The 19,808-nt window shown below is 44.1% G+C and overlaps 1 protein-coding gene across 22 annotated transcripts in view; it reads left to right on the top strand.

The window, feature by feature from the left end:
- The window catches only part of KTN1 (kinectin 1), a 113,599-nt gene that overhangs the window by 74,606 nt on the left and 19,185 nt on the right, over nt 1-19,808 (top strand). For 14 of the 22 annotated variants that reach the window (XM_043548460.1, XM_037901222.2, XM_037901218.2 and 11 more), the window contains exons 19-32: nt 853-887; nt 1,041-1,131; nt 2,597-2,665; nt 5,251-5,288; nt 6,073-6,163; nt 6,316-6,384; nt 10,311-10,348; nt 11,664-11,754; nt 11,849-11,926; nt 13,574-13,611; nt 15,039-15,129; nt 15,236-15,304; nt 15,742-15,779; nt 18,005-18,095. In XM_043548460.1, the coding sequence (XP_043404395.1) occupies nt 853-887; nt 1,041-1,131; nt 2,597-2,665; nt 5,251-5,288; nt 6,073-6,163; nt 6,316-6,384; nt 10,311-10,348; nt 11,664-11,754; nt 11,849-11,926; nt 13,574-13,611; nt 15,039-15,129; nt 15,236-15,304; nt 15,742-15,779; nt 18,005-18,095 (927 nt within the window). The remainder of the gene's footprint in view (nt 1-852; nt 888-1,040; nt 1,132-2,596; nt 2,666-5,250; nt 5,289-6,072; nt 6,164-6,315; nt 6,385-10,310; nt 10,349-11,663; nt 11,755-11,848; nt 11,927-13,573; nt 13,612-15,038; nt 15,130-15,235; nt 15,305-15,741; nt 15,780-18,004; nt 18,096-19,808) is intronic. The other 8 variants (XM_043548463.1, XM_043548464.1, XM_043548465.1 and 5 more) reach the window with 2 other exon arrangements.

Below are 19,808 nucleotides of genomic sequence, written 5' to 3'. Positions count from 1 at the left end.
GGCCAGTACTACTGTTTGTTCTTAGTCTGATTCCTGATCTCTTACCTGGAGCACTCCCCCACGTAGCTTGTTCCTCACCTACCAGACAAGCTGGTCGTGGCTGCCTGTGAAAAGCAAAAGACGTGGCTTTACTCTTTCACCACAGGTCTTGCTGCCTCAGCTTTGAAATCTGCTTGGCTGCAGTTATAGCCACCAGTCAGCAGCTCCTACCCCTGGAACGGCTCCACTGTTCTAAGGTGTGACAGTTAGAGATTCCCAACTGGCACCTTGGAGCCTGAAGAATCACTGCAGTATTTCCTCCAGCTGTTGGCTTGAGCTCCTCCTCCCTTGTGGGTGGCATTAAAAACGCTGCTGCCAGCATGCACTGCTGTTGGCCCTTGCATAGATGTAAAAGCCAGAGTCTGGTGCGTGGTGCCCCAGCTAAGTACATGGTTTTGGAAAATGTAGAAACTCTAATCTTGGTTACACTTGTAGGTGTTCAGGTTGGTGGGCTGGAAGTTCTAAGCCAGACGCTGCAGGGTGCTGGGCACCTTCAAAACTCACTGACGTCGTCTGAGTTAGGGGGTGGTTGGCACCTCATGATATCGAGCCTGGTGTCCAGAGCTCCTTGCTGTTTGTGAACTAATATGAAGAGTATAAAAGTTAGCCTGGCCCAGCACCCCTGTCCTACCGGGTTCAAATCCCGCTTTCCAATAGCAGTATTGGGGGCATACATTATGAAAACTCTACCTCTTGGACTAGTTTAATCCAAAAACTCAGTGTCTAGACAAGCTGATGCTAACCAGTCCTTTCTGTTACTAAATCTTAAACCAGTGACAATTGCTGACCAGCTTTTCATACTTTAATTTATAGGCTAATAAAGAGCTGTTGGAGCAAATGGAAAGGAGGTAAGGGATTTTCGGCTCCCATCAAGGAAGCTAAAATACCTACTTGTTCCTATGGCAGTAAGGTTACTGTCCCCCCCGCCCCGAAAATTTATTGTAGGGCCAACTTGTTTCTTCATGAAGAATATGTTGTAACATCTTTGTTTAATCTCTCAGTATTACCGAAAAGGATGAAAAGATAAAGACGGTTGAAGAACTGCTGGAAGCTGGGCTCATACAAGTGGCTAATAGGGAGGAGGAATTGAAGGTAAAAATCTCTTGCAATATTATCATAGGTGGGAAATAGACTGGGGTTTCTCATGTTATGTGTAACTTTGAGCTGTGGATCCCCATGTCAAGGTTCCAGAACATTTCCTTTGAATAGGAAAAGTGACCTCTTTGAGGCCAAAGTGTTCACTTCCTGCTGCTGATGTTTTCGTGCACAAGTTAGAACAGTCTATTCTTATTCTAGAGGAATTTGGTAATGTCCTAGTTGGTCAGGAATAAAACAGTGCGATCCCATATGTGTATGTCCAGAGTGATTAGTGACAAGCTTACATCTAGAAAAAGTTGTTTAAACTCTTGGGATTATTACTGTGGCTTCTGTGATTTTTCTAGTCTAATGGTAGTTGGTTGATGAAGTAAATTATAAATGGATCTAACTTGCTTTTATTGTCCTCCTGGAAGTATTTGTAAATACATCAAAATGGAAGAATGTTAGATCAATGGGAAGACCAGAAAGCCGCAGTGGCAAAAAACACTTCTACCTGTAGCTGGCCAGAAGACTGGTGTTCTATAGGAAAGGGGCAATCTGAGCATGGAGATTTATGTACTTGTAAATGATCGGCTCAATGACTGAAACTCCGATCTAGGAATGAAGCCATCTGCCATGAAAAAGCTACAGTTTGCAGAAAAAGCAACAGTCTGGTTGTTAAGCAACCAAAGTTGCTGTGAGCACATCACCCTGGTGCTCTTCACTGCTCTAGCTCCTTGTGAATTAGTGTCTAGTTCAAGGTGTGAAGGCTGGCATTCAAAGTTCAAGTGAGGACTTTCACAGAGGTGGAACGGAGGCCAGGGAACTTGGTATCAGATGAAATTGCAATGATTACTGAACTCGCTGCAAAACTTTTTTTTAACCTAACATTCCTGCAAGAAGTATTTCCACGCCCCTCTTGCCCGTGCCCCCCTCGCCCGTGCCCCCCTCCTGTGATTCTGTTCAAGCCCTTTAATGCTACCTGCTGGGAAGGAGAAGAGGAGTGACTATTGCTGGTATTTGGATGGTGCTCAGATACAATGGTGGTTGCCACCATAAACTACAAATGTACATATTGAGGGTAGGCAGTTTTTAAGGGGTCAGAGAGGTTGACAGGTATTTGAAGGGAGTGTAAATTCCAAGACAGCGGAGGCTTGTTTCACAGTGGTAAAAATAAGAAAAGGAAACTTTGTAGGCTAAAATAAAAAAAAAAAAAATTACTGGCTTCGCTTGACATGTAAAACTAAACTAGATAAAACATTCTATACTGGCAGGGCGTAGGGAGATTAGATCTAGGTGGGTCTTTTCCATCTTTAATTTCTGTCCTGTTTCAGTTGGAATCAGTTTAATTGAGAGAGATAAAAACTTGAAGGAGAATATTGCTTTTATGAGGTATCCTCCAAGGAGCAGTGAACAAATTTGTTTTTGATCTTTCTTAGATCTGCATTTTTCACTTTTCCTGTGTATTTCTCTTTAAAAGGCACTGCGAGCAGAAAATTCATCCTTGAAAAAAGAAGTTCAAAATCTGCAAATTCAGCAATCAGAGCAGGTAATACTTTAAATCCTAAATTATATTATATGCAAACTACATTAAAAGAACACTATTAAGATTTAAAAGTCAAGCACTCAGAAGTTAGGAAATGCCATAACTGAGATTGCCTGTGTTACTTTAATTTGGCACCTATGTGTATGTATCATGAAGAAGAGCTCTGTGTAGCTCAGAAGCTCATTTCTTTTATCAACAGAAGTTGGCCCAATAAAAGTAGGGCCCTACCAAATTCATGGTCCATTTTGGTCAATTTCATGGTCATAGAATTTTAAAAAATCATCAGTTTCATGATTTCAGCTATTTAAATCTGGAATTTCATTGTGGTATTGTAATTCTAGGGGTCCTGACCCAAAAAGGAGTTGGTCGCAAAAAAAGTGGGGGGGGGAGAGGGGGTCGCAAGGTTATTGTAAGTGGGGTTGTGGTACTGCTACCCTTACTTCTGGGCTGCTGGCGGCGGTGCTGCCTTCAGAGCTGGGCAGCTGGAGAGCAGCAGCTGCTGGCTGGGATCCCAGCTCTGAAGGCAGAACCACCAGCAGCAGCAGTGCGGAAGTAAGGATGGCACGGTGTGGAATTGTCATCCTTACTTCTGCGCTGTTGCCTGCAGAGCTGGGCCCTCAGTCAGCAGCTGCCACTCCCCAGCCTCCCAGCTTGGAAAGGCAGCAGCGCAGAAGTAAGGGTGGCATGTTATGGTATTGCCACCTTTACTTCTGCACTGCGGCTGGCGGGGCACTGCCTTCAGAGCTGGGCGCCTGGCCAACAACTGCCGCTTCCCAGCCACCCAGCTCTGAAGGCAGCACAGAAGTAAGGGTGGCAATACTGTCAAACTCCCCCGCAAGTAACCTTGTGGCCCCCCCTGCAACTCCCTTTTGGGGTTTCCCTTTTGAGAAACACTGGTTTTCCACCCGTGGAATCTGTATTGTATAAGGTAAACACACACAAAAGACCAGATTGCACGGTCTGTGATGCGTTTTTCATGGCCGTGATTTTGGTAGGGCCCTACCAATAAGAGATTACCTTACCCACCTTGCGCCTCTATGCATTGAGACAATCTTTAGTTACATGATCTTGTACAATTTTTTGATACCCGCATGGGTTATCAGCAGGGTTGGAACCATGTAGATCCAGATATTCACTGACTGCAGAGGAATGGTGGAATCTTGGGTTCCATTCCAGCTTCTGGAAAGGAGCAGGCACTAGTGATGTAAATTCTTCCATCTGTTCCCCAAAGTGGGACCCTCTTCTCCCCCACCTTGTGCCTCATTCTGGCCCCTTTCTTCTTAGCTCGCCAGTCCCAGTCTCCATGCTTACACCCACACCCTCCCCCTATGTTCAAAATATTAAAGTTGCAAAGTCAAACCTTCAAATTGGGAAATTCCAGAAGTAAGGTTGCCTAGGAAACCTAAATGTAGCCCTCTGGTACATATGAATTATGATGTGTAATTATATGATCACAACTTTGATGTTCTTCTAATTTTGGGGGGCGTGAGTGTATGTGTACATTATAAAATGCTCTTGTTTTATTCTTTGGGCAGTTGCAAGAGTCTGCTCACCTGCTGGGACCAGGTTTCAGCCAAACAGCTCATGAGAGCGCTTTTAATACTGAAAAAAGTCTCACGGGGAGCCTTTATAAATTTATACTTATTGATTTTGACTCTTATAAATGTACAGTATCTATCCCCAGTCTCTACTTGCTTTACTGGCTGCTAAAATGCAATCTGTACAAAAGAATAACAAATCCAGCAGCAAATCCCAACCCCTTTAAACCAGTCAGTTGGCAAAGGAATTTATCTGCCTCTTGCTTTCCCCAATATCTCAGCCCCCATCTATCTGTCCTCCCCAAAGCTCAAGGAAATACAGATCATCATGGTGATCTGGTGATATCAAATAAGTCTGTTAGGCACTGTGTGTCAATGATTGTATGTATATAAAATATATATATTTTTTTACTATAGGTACTAATAAACCTACCCACTTAGTTAGCAAGGCGTGACTTGCACTTGTACACAGAGTTATTCATTGCACTGGGAATGCTGTCTGTGACTTGCAAAATGGATTGGTGACCGTAAGGGCCTGAGCAAGCCAGCCAGAGGTTTTAGTCCACTGTCTTTTTGGTCTGTGTTTGGACAGTGCCTGCCTAGCCCAGCTGGGTGCTGGCCCATGCCTAGGCTACCTACACACTGTGGTAATTCCAATGCCTTCATGGTATGCCTTGACCATTGTTAAAGCCCAGTCACTGCTTCTTTATCTCACAAGACACTGCCAGTTAATACCTCATCTTGAACCTTTCCTTTTTGGGGAAGGTTATTCTGGAGCGTGCTGCAATAACTTGGATGAGTTTTTTTTGATGATGGTGGACAATAGTCCACTAGAGACCACCATAGAAGCCATCAAACTACCATCCTATGATAAAAACTTAGGGCGACTACAAACCCAGTCCAAATTCAGACCGGCACTTTAGAGCTTGCAAAGCTATGTGTCCCATTACTGATCCCTGCTCTCTCCAGGCCTTTTCCCTCCCACTCCCACCACCAGTTAGTTACTTTGAACTCTTCAGTCTCTCTAAACTAAATATTTGTTTTGCTCAGATTTCTTTCGAGTCAGCGGTGGAAGAACTTCAGAAAGTGTAAGTAGCGTTATGAACCTATTATACCTCTTTCCTAAACCTCATCCCTCTTTTCCCACTCCTCTTCACTATGTTCATGGGTACGTTGCCTCCCCTGAACATCCCATTTTAATCAGGTGCACAAAGTTTGCATGGCTGTATGAACTCTGAGCAACACATCAAGCTAAACTAATACATCTGTAAATCCAGTAATAGATCTACACTGAATAGTGCAGGGGGACAGAAGTTGATTTTAGTAGGACTCACACTAGTTTAGCTAGCCCAGGCCTTAGGGTTCTAGGCCCGTCCTTGGTCACTAGGTGCTGGACCATGAGATTATTGGCCGGTTCTCCTTTAATGTGTGTGAAAGGAGTGGATTTGTATTTCTTACTTTTAAAAGTTAAGAAAAACAAAAATACAGAGGTAAATATTTTGCTGAAGCATGTTTGCCAGAACATGCAATCTGAAGATAGGCAGGTGGCATACTAGGACTACTGCTACTGAATAAAAACAAAACTAGGGACCTACCAACGGTGCACAGAGCTGGTTATTGCAAAAGCCAGCTTGTACCACATTGCCCTATCCCCCTCCTTCCGCTCCTCTGGGTGTATGTATGATACCCACTTATGTGGTTCTGAACTTGGATTGTAAGCTCCTTGGGGCAGAGACTGTCTGTTACTAATGTACAGCACCTAGCACAGAGGAGCATGTCTGGGGCTCTTAGGGGCTACTGTGATGTTAATAATAATGATCGCTTATACTAGTTCAACTAGCTTGTGATGTCTCCTCTCTCTTCTGTGCTAAGAATCCGTGAGAAGGATGGAAAGATAAAATCAGTGGAAGAACTGCTGGAGGCTGAAGTCCTCAAAGTTGCAAACAAGGAGAAAATGGTTCAGGTACCTATCAGTCGTGCTGTTGCCTTTCTCTGTCTGTGCCATTTACTACCATTTATTTGTTCTTGCCTTGCATTTGCTAGTAATAAACTTGTAGAATCCATTTTGTGGTGCTGTCTCCATTGTCCAATCCTGTCTGTTTTGTCATTGGAAAGGCTTTCACACAGGAAATAGAGGCTCTGAAAGAAGAAGTAGGAAATACCCAGCTTGAGATGGAAAAACAGGTAAAATTCCTTAGAGCTGGAAGTATGAGGCAGCCTTGCAATGGATGCTTTGCTTACTAGCATATCTGTTCTAGTACATCCGCTGTTTTACCGGGGCCTGTCACTGGATGAGGCCTGGTTTTATAGGGTGAAGTTTGTTGTAGGCAAGGCCCTTCATTTCTGGTTACTGTGTTTAACATTTCCTGGGAATTTCAGGGTTTGTTACAAAATACTTTTTAAAAAAAGTGTGAAAATCAGTGCAAAAATTAACTTCACAGTTTTCTGGCTAAATATCAGGGTTAATACCGAGGGACAGGAAAAAACCCCAATGAATAGAGAAAAGTAAGAGTACTTCTGACCCGACTCCCCGCTCCAGCAGGAGAGATGGTGGCCCAGGTTACCAAGCTGCCATTTCTCCTGCCGAAGGGGGCCCAGAAGATGTGGGGGGTGGAGAAGGCGGCATCTCTCCACTCTGTCTCCTTTTATCCCTTCTGTTTCTGGGCCTGCTCAGGAAGGAGAGATGGTGGATCAGTTACCTGAGCTCTCCAGGTTACCGAGCCCCAATCCCTCCTTCTGGAGCAGGGAAACGGGTCTCTGGGATTCCCCTCAGGTCTACCCAGGTTACCTGAGATGACACCTTTCCTTCACGAGCAGGGAGTCAGGTCTAGGGAGTTCTGGCACTGTATTTAGGATTTGAGCACTGATGTACATGTATGCACACGTGTATGTATCTTACACAACCTTACTTTAAGAGACTGTCTCGCATTGACACTTAGAGTAACTTATTTTTAGCATAAACACGTCTACCTAATGTAGTGTATTGGATTTTCCTAACATCATCAGTCTCTTCATGTTCCTTAGTGGTCCAAAATTCAGATGAAAATCAGTAAAAAATAGCTTTTTGTAAAACCTGGGAATTTTTTTGGTAAAAATCTCTGCAAACCAAAATGAAGGCCTTGGTTATAGGGTACAAAACTATAAAGCTACAGTCTAACAGACGACATCTTCAGCGACCCCATAACAGATACTCGGAGTCCTGTGCTCGCTAGTGAGAGACTTGGCGAGAACTCCTGTAGCTCAAAGCTCTGCGCAGTTAGTTCCAGCAGTTAAGCACCTTAGTTTAGTAGAGCCCTGGCACCCTATAGTGCCTCCAGTGTTCTCTTTCCTTTGACTGCAAACAGTGAAGGAGCTTCCTCTTACTGTCCTGCGTCAGCTACTCTACCAGCTCAAAGCTACTGGGTCAAAATGGTTCTTGCTCAAGTTTTCCTCCTGTCAAATCCTATCCATCCCCTCTAAAGCCAGAGGGTCTGTGCTCTTGGCATTTCTGTTCTTTAGGTAAACATGCCAGCCATTCTCTTTCCTTAGCCAGTAGTTGAAAACAAGTCTTTGCAGAGTGAGTTTTCACTCCATCTACCAGGAGCGAAGAGGTAAAAACATGTCAGATGTCCTAGTTTATCTAGTGTCCCAAACAATGGGACTACTGTCCCTTTTTAGGATACCGTTGTCCAGGCAGTCTTCTCCGTCTTGCTGTCAGGATGTTACTTGATATTTTGCCTGTACTTTATTTTTCTTGGTTTCACCCCGTTGTTCCTAGTTACCTCGGTGCACTACCCATACTATTCTCTCTTGTCGGTGCTCATCCCTTTCAAATATTTAGAGCAGTGGTTCTCAAACGTTTGTATTGGTGACCGCTTTCACACAGCAAGCCTCTGAGTGCAACCCCCCCTTATAAATTAAAAACCTATATTGATAAATGCAAAGTAATGCACATTGGAAAGCATAATCCCAACTATACATATAAAATGATGGGGTCTAAATTAGCTGTTACCACTCAAGAAAGAGATCTTGGAGTCATTGTGGATAGTATTCTGAAAACATCCACTCAATGTGCAGCGGTAGTCAAAAAAGCGAACAGAATTCTGGGAATAATTAAAGAAAGGGAAGAAAATAGGTCAGAAAATATCATGTTGCCTCTATATAAATCCATGGTGTGCTCACATCTTGAATACTGTGTGCAGATGTGGTTACTCCATCTCAAAAGAGATATATTGGAATTGGAAAAGGTTCAGAAAAGGGCAACAAAAATTATTAGGGGTATGGAACGGCTTCCGTATGAGGAGAGATTAATCAGACTCGGACTTTTCAGCTTGGAAAAGAGACGGCTAAGGGGAGATCTGATTGAGGTCTATAAAATCATGACTGGTGTAGAGAAAGTAGATAAGGAAGTGTTGTTTACTACTTCTCATAACACAAGAAGTAGGGGTCACCAAATGAAATTAATAGGCAGCAGATTTAAAACAAATAAGAGGAAGTGTTTCTTCCCACAATGCACAGTCAACCTGTGGAACTCCTTGCCAGAGGATGTTGTGAAGGCCAAGACCATAACAGGGTTAAAAAAACTAGATAAATTCATGGAGGATAGCTCCATCAATGGAAGATAGGTCCATCAATTAGCCAGGCTGGGCAGGAATGGTGTCCCTAGCCTCTGTTTGCCAGAAGCTGGGAATGAGCGACAGGGGATGGATCACTTGCTGATCACCTGTTCTGTTCATTCCCTCTGGGGCACCTGGCACTGGCCACTGTTGGAAGACAGGATACTGGGCTAGATGGACATTTGGTCTGACCCAGTATGGCCATTCTTTTGTTCTTATTTTTTAAGTTACACTGTTATAAATGCTGGTGGCGAAGCAGTCATTGGTGGTGGAGGCTGACAGCTCATGACCCCCATGTAATAACCTGAGGGGTCACGACCCCATTTGAGAACCCCTGACTTAGAGGGTGTTCGTCAAAGTTATACATGATTTTTCTGTCTAATCTTTTCTCCTAAAGCATTCCCTCCTGGTCTTGATTGCTCTGCTTTTTTCCCTTAATTCTCTGGTAGTGTGCCCAGAATTGAACACAATGTGCAACTGCAGTCTCATGAGTGCTATATAGGACACCCCCTCCTTGAAGTGCTGCTCCGGGAGGTGAGAGCTGTGCTCGTGCAGTGCATTGTGGGAGACTTTGTGAAACCACCAGTGCACTGTGGAGTGTTAGCAGAACACTAGTCGAACCCTTTTGGCTAGTCAGTCTACACTGGCACCAAAATGTCTGAGGACCCAACACTGCCTCGCGCTGATGCGTAGTCTGCTCTAAACATTAACTAGTTCCCCTGTAAACGATTTGACGCGCCTGCGGGTATGGGCATGAGGGGTTTTTATAGTGGAACAAACATTACTTTGCATGATGCATTTCTCTGCTGTAGACAAGGCCTTGAAAATAATTCAGGTTCTAATGCAGCACTGGAGGAGGGTACTACCTACTGGAGTGAGTTAATGGGCTTTGAGCTATTGTGATTCCTGCCAGGTCTCTTGCTAGGAGTGTGGCCCGTCAACTGGTAGTCTACTGTTTGATCTAGAATTCAAACAAAAAAATATTCTAGGTAAGCTTTGTGTCTCCCTTTCATCCACCCACAAAAATTAAACGCTCTATTTGGCATCCTCCTTTGAACAGAGACTTTAAGGGGCACTGGCAATCTGGAAATTCTATTTAAAAATCTCGTGTTCAGATCTAAATTAATAAAAGAAGATCATCTGTTTTGCACTTCACTCAGGGTGGGTAGTGAAACAAAACAGATGTCTTTAGGGTCAGTCTACACCTCTGGTTCTCATACACTGGCCCAGTGCTGGAGTGCTTCTATTTCTGACACCGCAGGGGATGTGCTAAATCATTATGAAAAGTGTGTAAATGATGATGGTCAGTTTTGTAACTCTTCCCTACAGACCTGCCTTCTAGACTTAAACTACTAGGCAGTGGCCCTTTTAACAATCTCTAAGGGCCTTGTTTTCCCATTCTTCCTCCCTAAACTAATTTTAGTAGTTGTCTGTTTACTTACCTGTATATATAGGACTTTGCTGTGGATAGCCCAATCTTATAGGAGTGATTTAAGTACCGAATGTTGTTTTTAGGTATCGATCGCTTCACAAGTCAAGGACCTTCAGAACCTGTAAGTACTGTTGCTAACAGAAGCATCTAATCTGTTCTATGGCACCCGTCTTCAAATTTTGTTTTAAGAACATTTCAACTTCTCTGATGTCCATTCTGTGTGAAATGAGCAAGTGGTATTAGTGGACAAGCATCCTTGTTACGAATGCTGTTGCCATAGCTGGGCTATTTGCCAAGATCGCCGAGCAGGTTGTCAGGTGTTCAGTGGGCATAGAGACCCAACTACTTGACAGATGCTACATCCAAGTCAGAGTTGAGAAATGCTGGCAGGGCAATGTGGGACGTTTACACTGGTATCCTTTCTGTACTTATGTAGAAAAATATGACTTAAATCTCCATAACTATCAATTCAGCCCCTTTCATGTAGCGAGGGGAAATACCTTGAGACAAGGGGAAATGTGTATGGAATCCCTACAATGTATATCGGTGCAGGATTTCTGTCCACTTTGATTTAATGAGCTGTAGCATTGATCAAGTGCACCTTTCAAGCTCTCTGCAAAAGCAGAGTGAAATGCAAGTGTTCGAGAAGCTGGATATGAGTCAGCAGTGTGCCCTTGTTGCCAAGAAGGCCAATGGCATTTTGGGATGTATAAGTAGGGGCATAGCGAGCAGATCGAGGGACGTGATCGTTCCCCTCTATTCGACACTGGTGAGGCCTCATCTGGAGTACTGTGTCCAGTTTTGGGCCCCACACTACAAGAAGGATGTGGATAAATTGGAAAGAGTCCAGCGAAGGGCAACAAAAATGATTAGGGGTCTAGAGCACATGACTTATGAGGAGAGGCTGAGGGAGCTGGGATTGTTTAGTCTGCAGAAGAGAAGAATGAGGGGGGATTTGATAGCTGCTTTCAACTACCTGAAAGGGGGTTCCAAAGAGGATGGCTCTAGACTGTTCTCAATGGTAGCAGATGACAGAACGAGGAGTAATGGTCTCAAGTTGCAATGGGGGAGGTTTAGATTGGATATTAGGAAAAACTTTTTCACTAAGAGGGTGGTGAAACACTGGAATGCGTTACCTAGGGAGGTGGTAGAATCTCCTTCCTTAGAGGTTTTTAAGGTCAGGCTTGACAAAGCCCTGGCTGGGATGATTTAACTGGGACTTGGTCCTGCTTTGAGCAGGGTGTTGGACTAGATGACCTTCTGGGGTCCCTTCCAACCCTGATATTCTATGATTCTATGATTCATACTCCTCTTCAGCTGGCATAAACTGCAGTGGAGCCTTTGATCGTGCAGCCTGCTCTTGTTTGTTATGCACTCGCTGCTAAGTTCGGTTTTTTTTTCCAAATGGATAAAACACTTTTTTGTGCATGGTACAGGTTGAAGGGGAAAGAAGAACAGATGAAAACTATGGAGGCTTTATTGGAAGAGAAGGAGAAAGATATTGCTAAGAAAGGAGAATGGTTGCAGGTAAACTTTTTTTTTATTGTCCAGCAAAATGTTTGATGCAATAACTATGAATACAGAATTTACACAGACACTTAACATCTTTTTCTATCCAAAGAGTCAACAAGATACAATTACCCACTTAACCAGTAAAGTTCAGGAACTTGAGCAACAGAACTTGGAACAGCTAGAGCAGGTATGGATTCCAGAACAGAATGGTCTGGCAACGTGTTTGGGTTTTTGTAAAGGCATGGGCCATCCCAGTGTGCCCCTGGTAAGCCATTGTGGGTGCGCCCTGCCTTAACTTCCCCTGATCGGGGCAGTAACAGAGTGACTTTGCAGGGCAAGGAGGAGCCAACACACACTAACAAAATAGCATTTCTCTTTTTACTAAGGTTACAGGACTGGAGCAAGTACAGTAAACAGTTCATAGGGTCCTCCCCTCACCTGGGTCAGAACTCCCAACTTAAAGTCTACAGAGCAAAACCTCTGGTTAAGTTAGTCTCCTAGGGCCTCAGGAAAACCACCATCACCTGCTGCAGCCTTCATGGCTTCTAGTTCTAATACACTTCCCTCTCTCTAGTTCAGCTTCCTATTCAAATTACCAGCCCTAGAGTGGGGCAGATCCTCCTTGTTTACACCCCAATCTGACCCTTAAAGGGGTAGTACATTCCTTCACACTTCTGAATTGGACAAATGCTTTTTGTTTCTACCTATGGCCCATTTGAAAGGGCAGGCCCTGGTTTAACTTAGTAATTTTAAACCTATTTAGGACTTGTATACACTTGAAAGTTAACTTGTATTAAGGTAGCGTGTGAATTTAAAGTGCAATATCTATTCTGGAATAATTCCATATGTAGACAAGCCCTTGGTTAAACCAGTGCAAAAGGCTGTGTGGACATGCTTATTTTGGTTTTCAATGGCTTGTCATGGTTTAGCTTGAGTTGATTAAGACAAGGCTAAAGTTGCAAAAATTGAGGGGGTTTCTTACCAATAGTGGCGGTAGCAGTGATCTGAAGCCTTTGAAGTTTGTGAACTTTATCACATTTATCTGCTTTTTGGCACCTTGAGGCTGAATTGAAGTGGTGTGCACTTCTTAGAGCTCTGTGTGCAGACCACATGGTAATTGTAGCTAATGCAGACTACCTGTCTCTCAGTGTCTCAGACTGATGTGAGCGTGACATGTATGCTCTGTCTTGTGTCTATCTCCCGGGTGCACTTAAAGCCCTGGCCCTGAATTTCTGAGTGCCTCTCCCCTTTGATTTATCACAGAAGTTGTGATGGGCTGGGATTTTGCTCTTTGGTCCCTGCATGGGGCACCAAAGGGCTGGCATGCAGCATGATCTCAGGGTGGGTTGCTGCTGCATGAATTAACTCTGCAGTGCTGAAAGCTGGTTCATTTTTATGAGGGCAAGAAGTGGTGCCAAACACACATTCTCTGTCTTAAGTCAGTCCTGTAGCCAGGGGGTAATTTATCCCACTGGTGGGTGGAGGTGGTAGAGGCTGGTCGAGTTTGATCTGTGCCAGTTAGCATCAGTTTTGTGGGGGGTGTGGGGTTTTTTGTGTTTTTTTTTTTTTTTGTTTGTTTTTTGGTTTAAAACTTGGTGTTATGCTGTTTTGGAGCAATATAAATGTTTAAACTCAATTGACCTAAAACCTTTAGTCTTTCCTAGAAAAGTGACACTTCATTTTCTGTTCCCTTTGTGAAGCACTTTGAGATCTACTGATGAAAAGTGCTATGTAAGAGCTAGGTATCATTATTCTGACTGATGTAAATGTTCACTGTTAAACTGAAGATGTTTACCGTGCTGTCAGTATGGGTCTGAATGTTTCTATTTGATAGGTATCTGCTGTGTCACAAGTCCAGGATCTGGAGAGCTTGTAAGTATGCCGAGCAGCTTCTCAAGTGTCCTCTTCTGCGCTTTCTGGTCTCTGTGCTGTGATTTATCTTAAATTGAAATATGTGGGACTTCATTGTGGGAATTTTTATGTGCTTTGCTGTAATAAGCTTTAGTGCTGATGGAAGTGCGCCGGCCTGACTAAATACTAGTGCGCATACACAGGGCAAAAGAAGTGGCCATAGAGGCTTCTTTCATTTAACTAGAATCTTAACACATGCCTAGTAGCTCTTGTGTGTTCAGCACTCTCGGTATTCTCTTCTCTCCCCACCTACTTTGACATTAAGCATACGTTTGACGAAGTGGCCAGGGTCTATACAGCATCGAAGGGTACGTCTACACAGTCCATGTCCTCGAGCCTTCAAGTGCAGATTGACAGGCTTGGGCTTGCATTGCCGTGCTAAAAATAGCTGCGTACACGGCACTTTTAAATTGGACTTCGGGTTCTGAGATCCGCTTGCTACCACGGGCTGCGTAGAAGTACCCACTCAGGCAGCAACCAGCTAAACAGCAAGAAGTACAGATGGCTAATTTACCTCCACAAGGCTCCTGAAGCACTCTGCCACTTGATTTGTAAAGAAACGTTGTTCCATTTTCCATTGTTGTTTTGGTTTCATGCTAACAGTGTGACAACATTCTCTGACATGAAAATAGATAATGGACGCGTGTATTTGGTGTTTCATAAGAGAGTTGCTTTAAACGCCTTTAGATTCAGATAGCTTAGTGTGCTTCTCAGAGAGACCATTCCTAGATTATAAAGCCAGAAGGGACCACTGTGAACATCTAGTCTGCCCGCCTATAACGCGGGCCCGTATTGACAGTGATGAAGAATCCACCACACCGCTTGGTAATGTCCCACGCCCAATAAAAGAGAGATGGAATCGCCTTCTCCAATCTTGAAACGTTGTCCCTGGCCATGTGCCTCAGGTGACACTCTAGCTATGTCCGGGCCAAACCTGGGATTCCAGGTTGAAATCACAGAAGCCAGGTTTAATTTTCTAGGGAGCTAGCTGGAGGGGGATTTGTAACCTTCCCCCTATTTCTGGTTTGAATGTTAAGTAGGTTGATAGTGACTAAATGAATTTGCTGTTTAGTGACCTGTGAAATGACTCAGTGGCTTCAGGCCAGTTCTTAGTCGGCAGGTATCTGCAGTATCACAGCCGGTGCTATTTTTGGCTTTCTTGGCGCAGAGGTCATAGATTGCTTGTATGTGGAGACTACTTCGTGCTGTGGTGGTCCCTGCAGATTGACCTTGCTTGGCAGCACTCTGTCATGTATATGCTGTAAATGTACAGGCTTAATTTCTTGACTGTTGTGAAGCCAGCCCACTCTAGAGCATCAAACTCTTATCCAGAGTGATACTTATTTTTTAGTCAAAGCACTTTTTGATTTCCTGAATGAATGTCGCAGATTGAAAGAGAAGGAAGAACAGGTGAAGAAGATGGAGGCTGTGTTAGAAGAAAGGGGGAGAGAAATTACAAACAAAGGAAACCAGTTACAGGTGAGATGTTAATGGGGAATAAGCACCCTATGCACTAGTGTCCTGGGTGGTAATGAGGAGTGTATGGGTGTGAAGATAATGTCATAGCTTCTCTTTATTTATACAGGAGGCACAAGAAGAAAATGAATTGTTTAAAGTGCAAATCCAAGAATTGAAGCAAGAGACCTGTAAGCAGGTACGGCTCCCACTTTGACTTTGATAACTGACGTTGATGGGGTGCATTGCTGAGAGTATGCACGGCAGGCTAATCCCCATTCTTTATCAGCTGCACCAATCCTGGAACAATTTAAAGACATGTTAGGGGAACTTTTAACTGTTTTCCACTTGCTGGATATCTGGTCCCTCTGTCCCTATTCTCCCCATTATTTTGTGGGTCTGCATCCATGCTGCAGTCTTGATTGCCCTGCCACATTGCTCCCCTGCTTCACATTCCCTACCCTTCAGGCCACGTGTCGCAGTCACCAACCTTCTGGCCAAAAAAGACTGGACAGGAGACGGCTAATGTTGCTGCTTGATCTGGCAGGGAGTGCTGGTGAGCAAAGCAAGGCACCTCCTCGACAGCACTCCCAGCTACTGTTCATCTGGTTTAATGCATTTCTGATCTGTTTGTAGGCGTCTCTGGCTGTCCGAAGCGAGGAGCTGCTGCAAGTGTAAGTATTGCTCTTAGTTGTTTTTTAATACATGTGACTTCCATTACTGCACTGAAAACTTGTACCTAATACAAACCAAATGGTTTTGAAAAGCCTCAGGCATGCAAGTGAGAAATGAGCGTAATAAGTTAGGTGTCTGGTAAATTGGACCTTCACAGATGTAACTCTGAATCGCAATCGCTAGCTCAGGTGTTCTGCAAACCCTGAATCTCTCCTATTCTACGTTGAGGGCATAGTGGAAGCAAGCCATTTCTGAGTGTTTAAATTTAAATACGCTCAAGGCTAATGGGCTAGCCTTTCCCTTTTGGTGGCTGAGATGAAAATTCATTTAAGGTTCCAAGCAAAGTGAATTTTTAGATCTTTGCTTCCCAGTGAATTCTTGTGCATGTCATGAAATTGCCTGGATGGCCTAAATATCATCTTGAGGAAAAGCTCAGGAATGACAGGGTATTACAAGCTGGAAGTGAAGCATCCCGAAAGAATTGTGTTAAAGGTCATGCAGTGCTTGCTTACAGTGTGTGTAATGGTCTCTTGCTCTCGTTCTCATGCATTAAAATGTGTCACTTTTTTTTTTCTCTGCTTGGTTTACAATCACTTAAATACTGCTGAATACATCACACTGGGTTCTACGGACCCAGGCAGACATGCCCCCTACTCCAGAGAGCCTGCAATCTAAAATAGACAGGAAGTAAAACATCCCTTGTGGAAGGGGAGGAAGTAGATAACTAAGGGTGAGCTGTTGGAAATGGTTTCTGGAAGAAGTGGGTTTTGAGGAGTGATTTGAAGAAAGGAGTCTGGCAGGCAGCGAGAGGGGGCAGTCTGATTTAGGGCTTGGGAGGGAACGGCGGAAGAAACTAAAATGAGCAGTAAGGCAAAAGCATTGGGAGCAAGAGGAGGAGTAAGAAGGAGTAGAAAGCTGGCTAGATTGTCAGGCTTAACGGGTAGTGATCAATGGCTCCATGTCTAGTTGGCAGCTGGTATCAAGTGGAGTGCCCCAAGGGTCAGTCCTGGGGCCGGTTTTGTTCAATATCTTCACTAATGATCTGGAGGATGGCGTGGATTGCACCCTCAGCAAGTTTGCAGATGACACTAAACTGGGAGGAGAGGTAGATACGCTGGAAGGTAGGGGTAGGATACAGAGGGACCTAGACAAATTAGAGGATTGGGACAAAAGAAATCTGATGAGGCTTAATAAGGACAAGTGCAGAGTCCTGCACTTAGGACGGAAGAATCCCATGCACCACTACAGACCAGGGACCGAATGGCTCGGCAGCAGTTCTGCAGAAAAGGACCTAGGGGTTACAGTGGACGAGAAGTTGCATATGAGTCAACAGTGTGCCCTTGTTGCCAAGAAGGCCAATGGCATTTTGGGCTGTATAAGTAGGGGCATAGCGAGCAGATCGAGGGATGTGATCGTTCCCCTCTATTCGACGTTGGTGAGGCCTCATCTGGAGTACTGTGTGCAGTTTTGGGCCCCACACTACAAGAAGGATGTGAAAAAATTGGAAAACATCCAGTGGAGGGCAACCAAAATGATTAGGGGACTGGAACACATGACTTCTGAGGAGAGGCTGAGGGAACTGGGATTGTTTAGTCTGCGGAAGAGAAGAATGAGGGGGGATTTGATAGCTGCTTTCAACTACCTGAAAGGGGGTTCCAAAGAGGATAGATCTAGACTGTTCTCAGTGGTAGCAGATGACAGAACAAGGAGTAATGGTCTCAAGTTGCAGTGGGGGAGATTTAGGTTGGATATTAGGAAAAACTTTTTCACTAGGAGGGTGGTGAAGCACTGGAATGCATTACCTAGGGAGGTGGTGGAATCTCCTTCCTTAGAATTTTTTAAGGTGAGGCTTGACAAAGCCCTGGCTGGGATGATTTAGTCAGGGATCGGTCCTGCTTTGAGCAGGGGGTTGGACTAGATGACCTCCTGAGGTCCCTTCCAACCCTGATATTCTATGATTCAATGATTCAAAGATGTAACGGCACAATTATGCAAGACCTTTCAGATGAGGACTACGTGTTTGAAATCGTGTTCTTGTTCAATGAGTAGTGCATGATGGTGACTCTGCAAGATGGGTGGATCTCTCCAAAATTGCCTTGTTTTACATGCAGGCTACATTAATCCGCCTTCTCTACAAGCCAAGTGGGAGAAGGAGAAAATGTCAATATTTCACTCTGAGTATCTTGCATGTGAAGATTTGTGATTGACTGTTCTGCTAATTCAGTATTGCAGGGAAAGAGACCGAAATCACCGGTCTCCGAAATGAGCTAGGCTCCCTGAAAGATGCGGTTGAGCAACACAGGAAAAAGAACAATGTAAGTGAATTCTTCAAAAACTTGAGGGGTATTTCTGTGTGCACAAAACTAAACAGTGCCCAATATTCTGCTGCCATGAGAACAACCTCTATTCTATAGCCCTGTACCAGGGTGTGTGCTCACTTTGTTTCTCCCTTGGGAACAGCTACCCAAAGAATCCCTTAGTTTGCCAAACACTTGAGTTTTGCTATTAATTCTTTGTACATTCTCTTAACCACAGGGGAAGGTGAAATTGCTGGAGAACAAGATCTAATGGCATTCTCATAAACTTAAATTTCACGTGGTTAACTGCAATGTCAAACTTAGACTCTCACTGGGGAAAATTGGGGCTTGAGGGGAAGACTGTTGCCTTTATCTGATTTGTGTGTTGGACAGCACAGAAAAATAATACCTTCATGACTCAAATCTGACTTCCCCCACTTCTAAAAATGTCTAATCCCAGTTCTTACAGTGAAAGGTGATGGGCAGCAAGTGTTCCTTCTACTGCAGCTATGGCAGTGCTCCGGTTATCAGCTGATGGGTGAAACAAAGTGATGCTTGCACTCATCTCTTCTCATGCATTAACCTACTGCATTGCTTCCACAACATGCATAATCTGTACCAGGCTGGAGAACAGGAGTCTGGAGCCCATGCTGGCATGGGAGAAGGATGTTATGGGTGTCTTAATAGGAAAAAATGAATATATAAACATTGACAAATCCAACAGATCAAACTTTATTTATAAAGCAAAACAGCGTGTAAGAATCTCTAATGCACATGAGTCAAGAAAATTCTGGCTGCCTGATGTAGAGGGGATGCCTGTAATACAAGAAAATGCTAAGAAGAGCACTTGCTCGCTTGTCTATGGTGAGCAACAATATAGCTTCAAAGCAAAACCCGAAATGGTGGGGAGTTGACCAGTGACCACGTGTTCTCAAAGAATAGTCAGCATGGAAAAGTAAATTGATCTTGTCTCTTGTATACCTGGCTCATGTTCTGTGGAATGCCAGGTGTACGTGCCCCCCTTCACTACACACGCAACTCCAGTTAAGGCTAATGGGAGACCACACCTTCAGGTTCACTCCACTCCACAATTTATCTGGGACGTGCTTGCTCTTCTGTAACAACTACATTGCTGTTGGGATATTCAGGCGACAGAAGTGGCGACGCCGAAATGTTGAATGTATGTTTGGATTTCAAGCTTTTTGTTTAGTAACTAAAAATGCAGCAGTCTAATCAGTAGTTTGCTAAGGACTTACTATTAGTTTTGAAGGCTGGAAAAGGCAAGTTCCCAAGGAGCAGCAGTCTTCCCAGCCCAGCAACCCTTTCCAGATAATGGAGGTGCAATATTTTATCTTCAAACTGAGTTAACTAGTTACCTCGGACTCCAAACTGTGAAATATGATCCGTCTTGCGCAGAACGTGTGTGACGACCTTGCCAAAAAAGAAGTAGGAGCACAGCAAATTACTGTGTCATTCACGGGCAGATTGGGAATGTGCTCATCACTCTGGCAAAACTCCCAAATTAAAAGGGGTGGGTTAAAAATGAAGCTGGGGTCTCTTTAATCCCATATAGTGAGGATGAGTTTTGTATAATAATGCAAATCAAGGCCCTGATCCCATGCCTGGGTGCAAGGATCTACTGGCGGGGATCCTATTGCAGGATTGGGACTTAAACATATACACTTCCATGTGTATTTAGAGTCATTCTAGATTATGCAGCTCCACATGCCT

Source organism: Chelonia mydas, chromosome 6 (genome assembly GCF_015237465.2).
Source record: "Chelonia mydas isolate rCheMyd1 chromosome 6, rCheMyd1.pri.v2, whole genome shotgun sequence".
Classification (NCBI taxonomy): domain Eukaryota; kingdom Metazoa; phylum Chordata; order Testudines; family Cheloniidae; genus Chelonia; species Chelonia mydas.
Note: the sequence above shows the minus strand (reverse complement) of the source record. Positions and strands in the feature narration are given on the sequence as shown.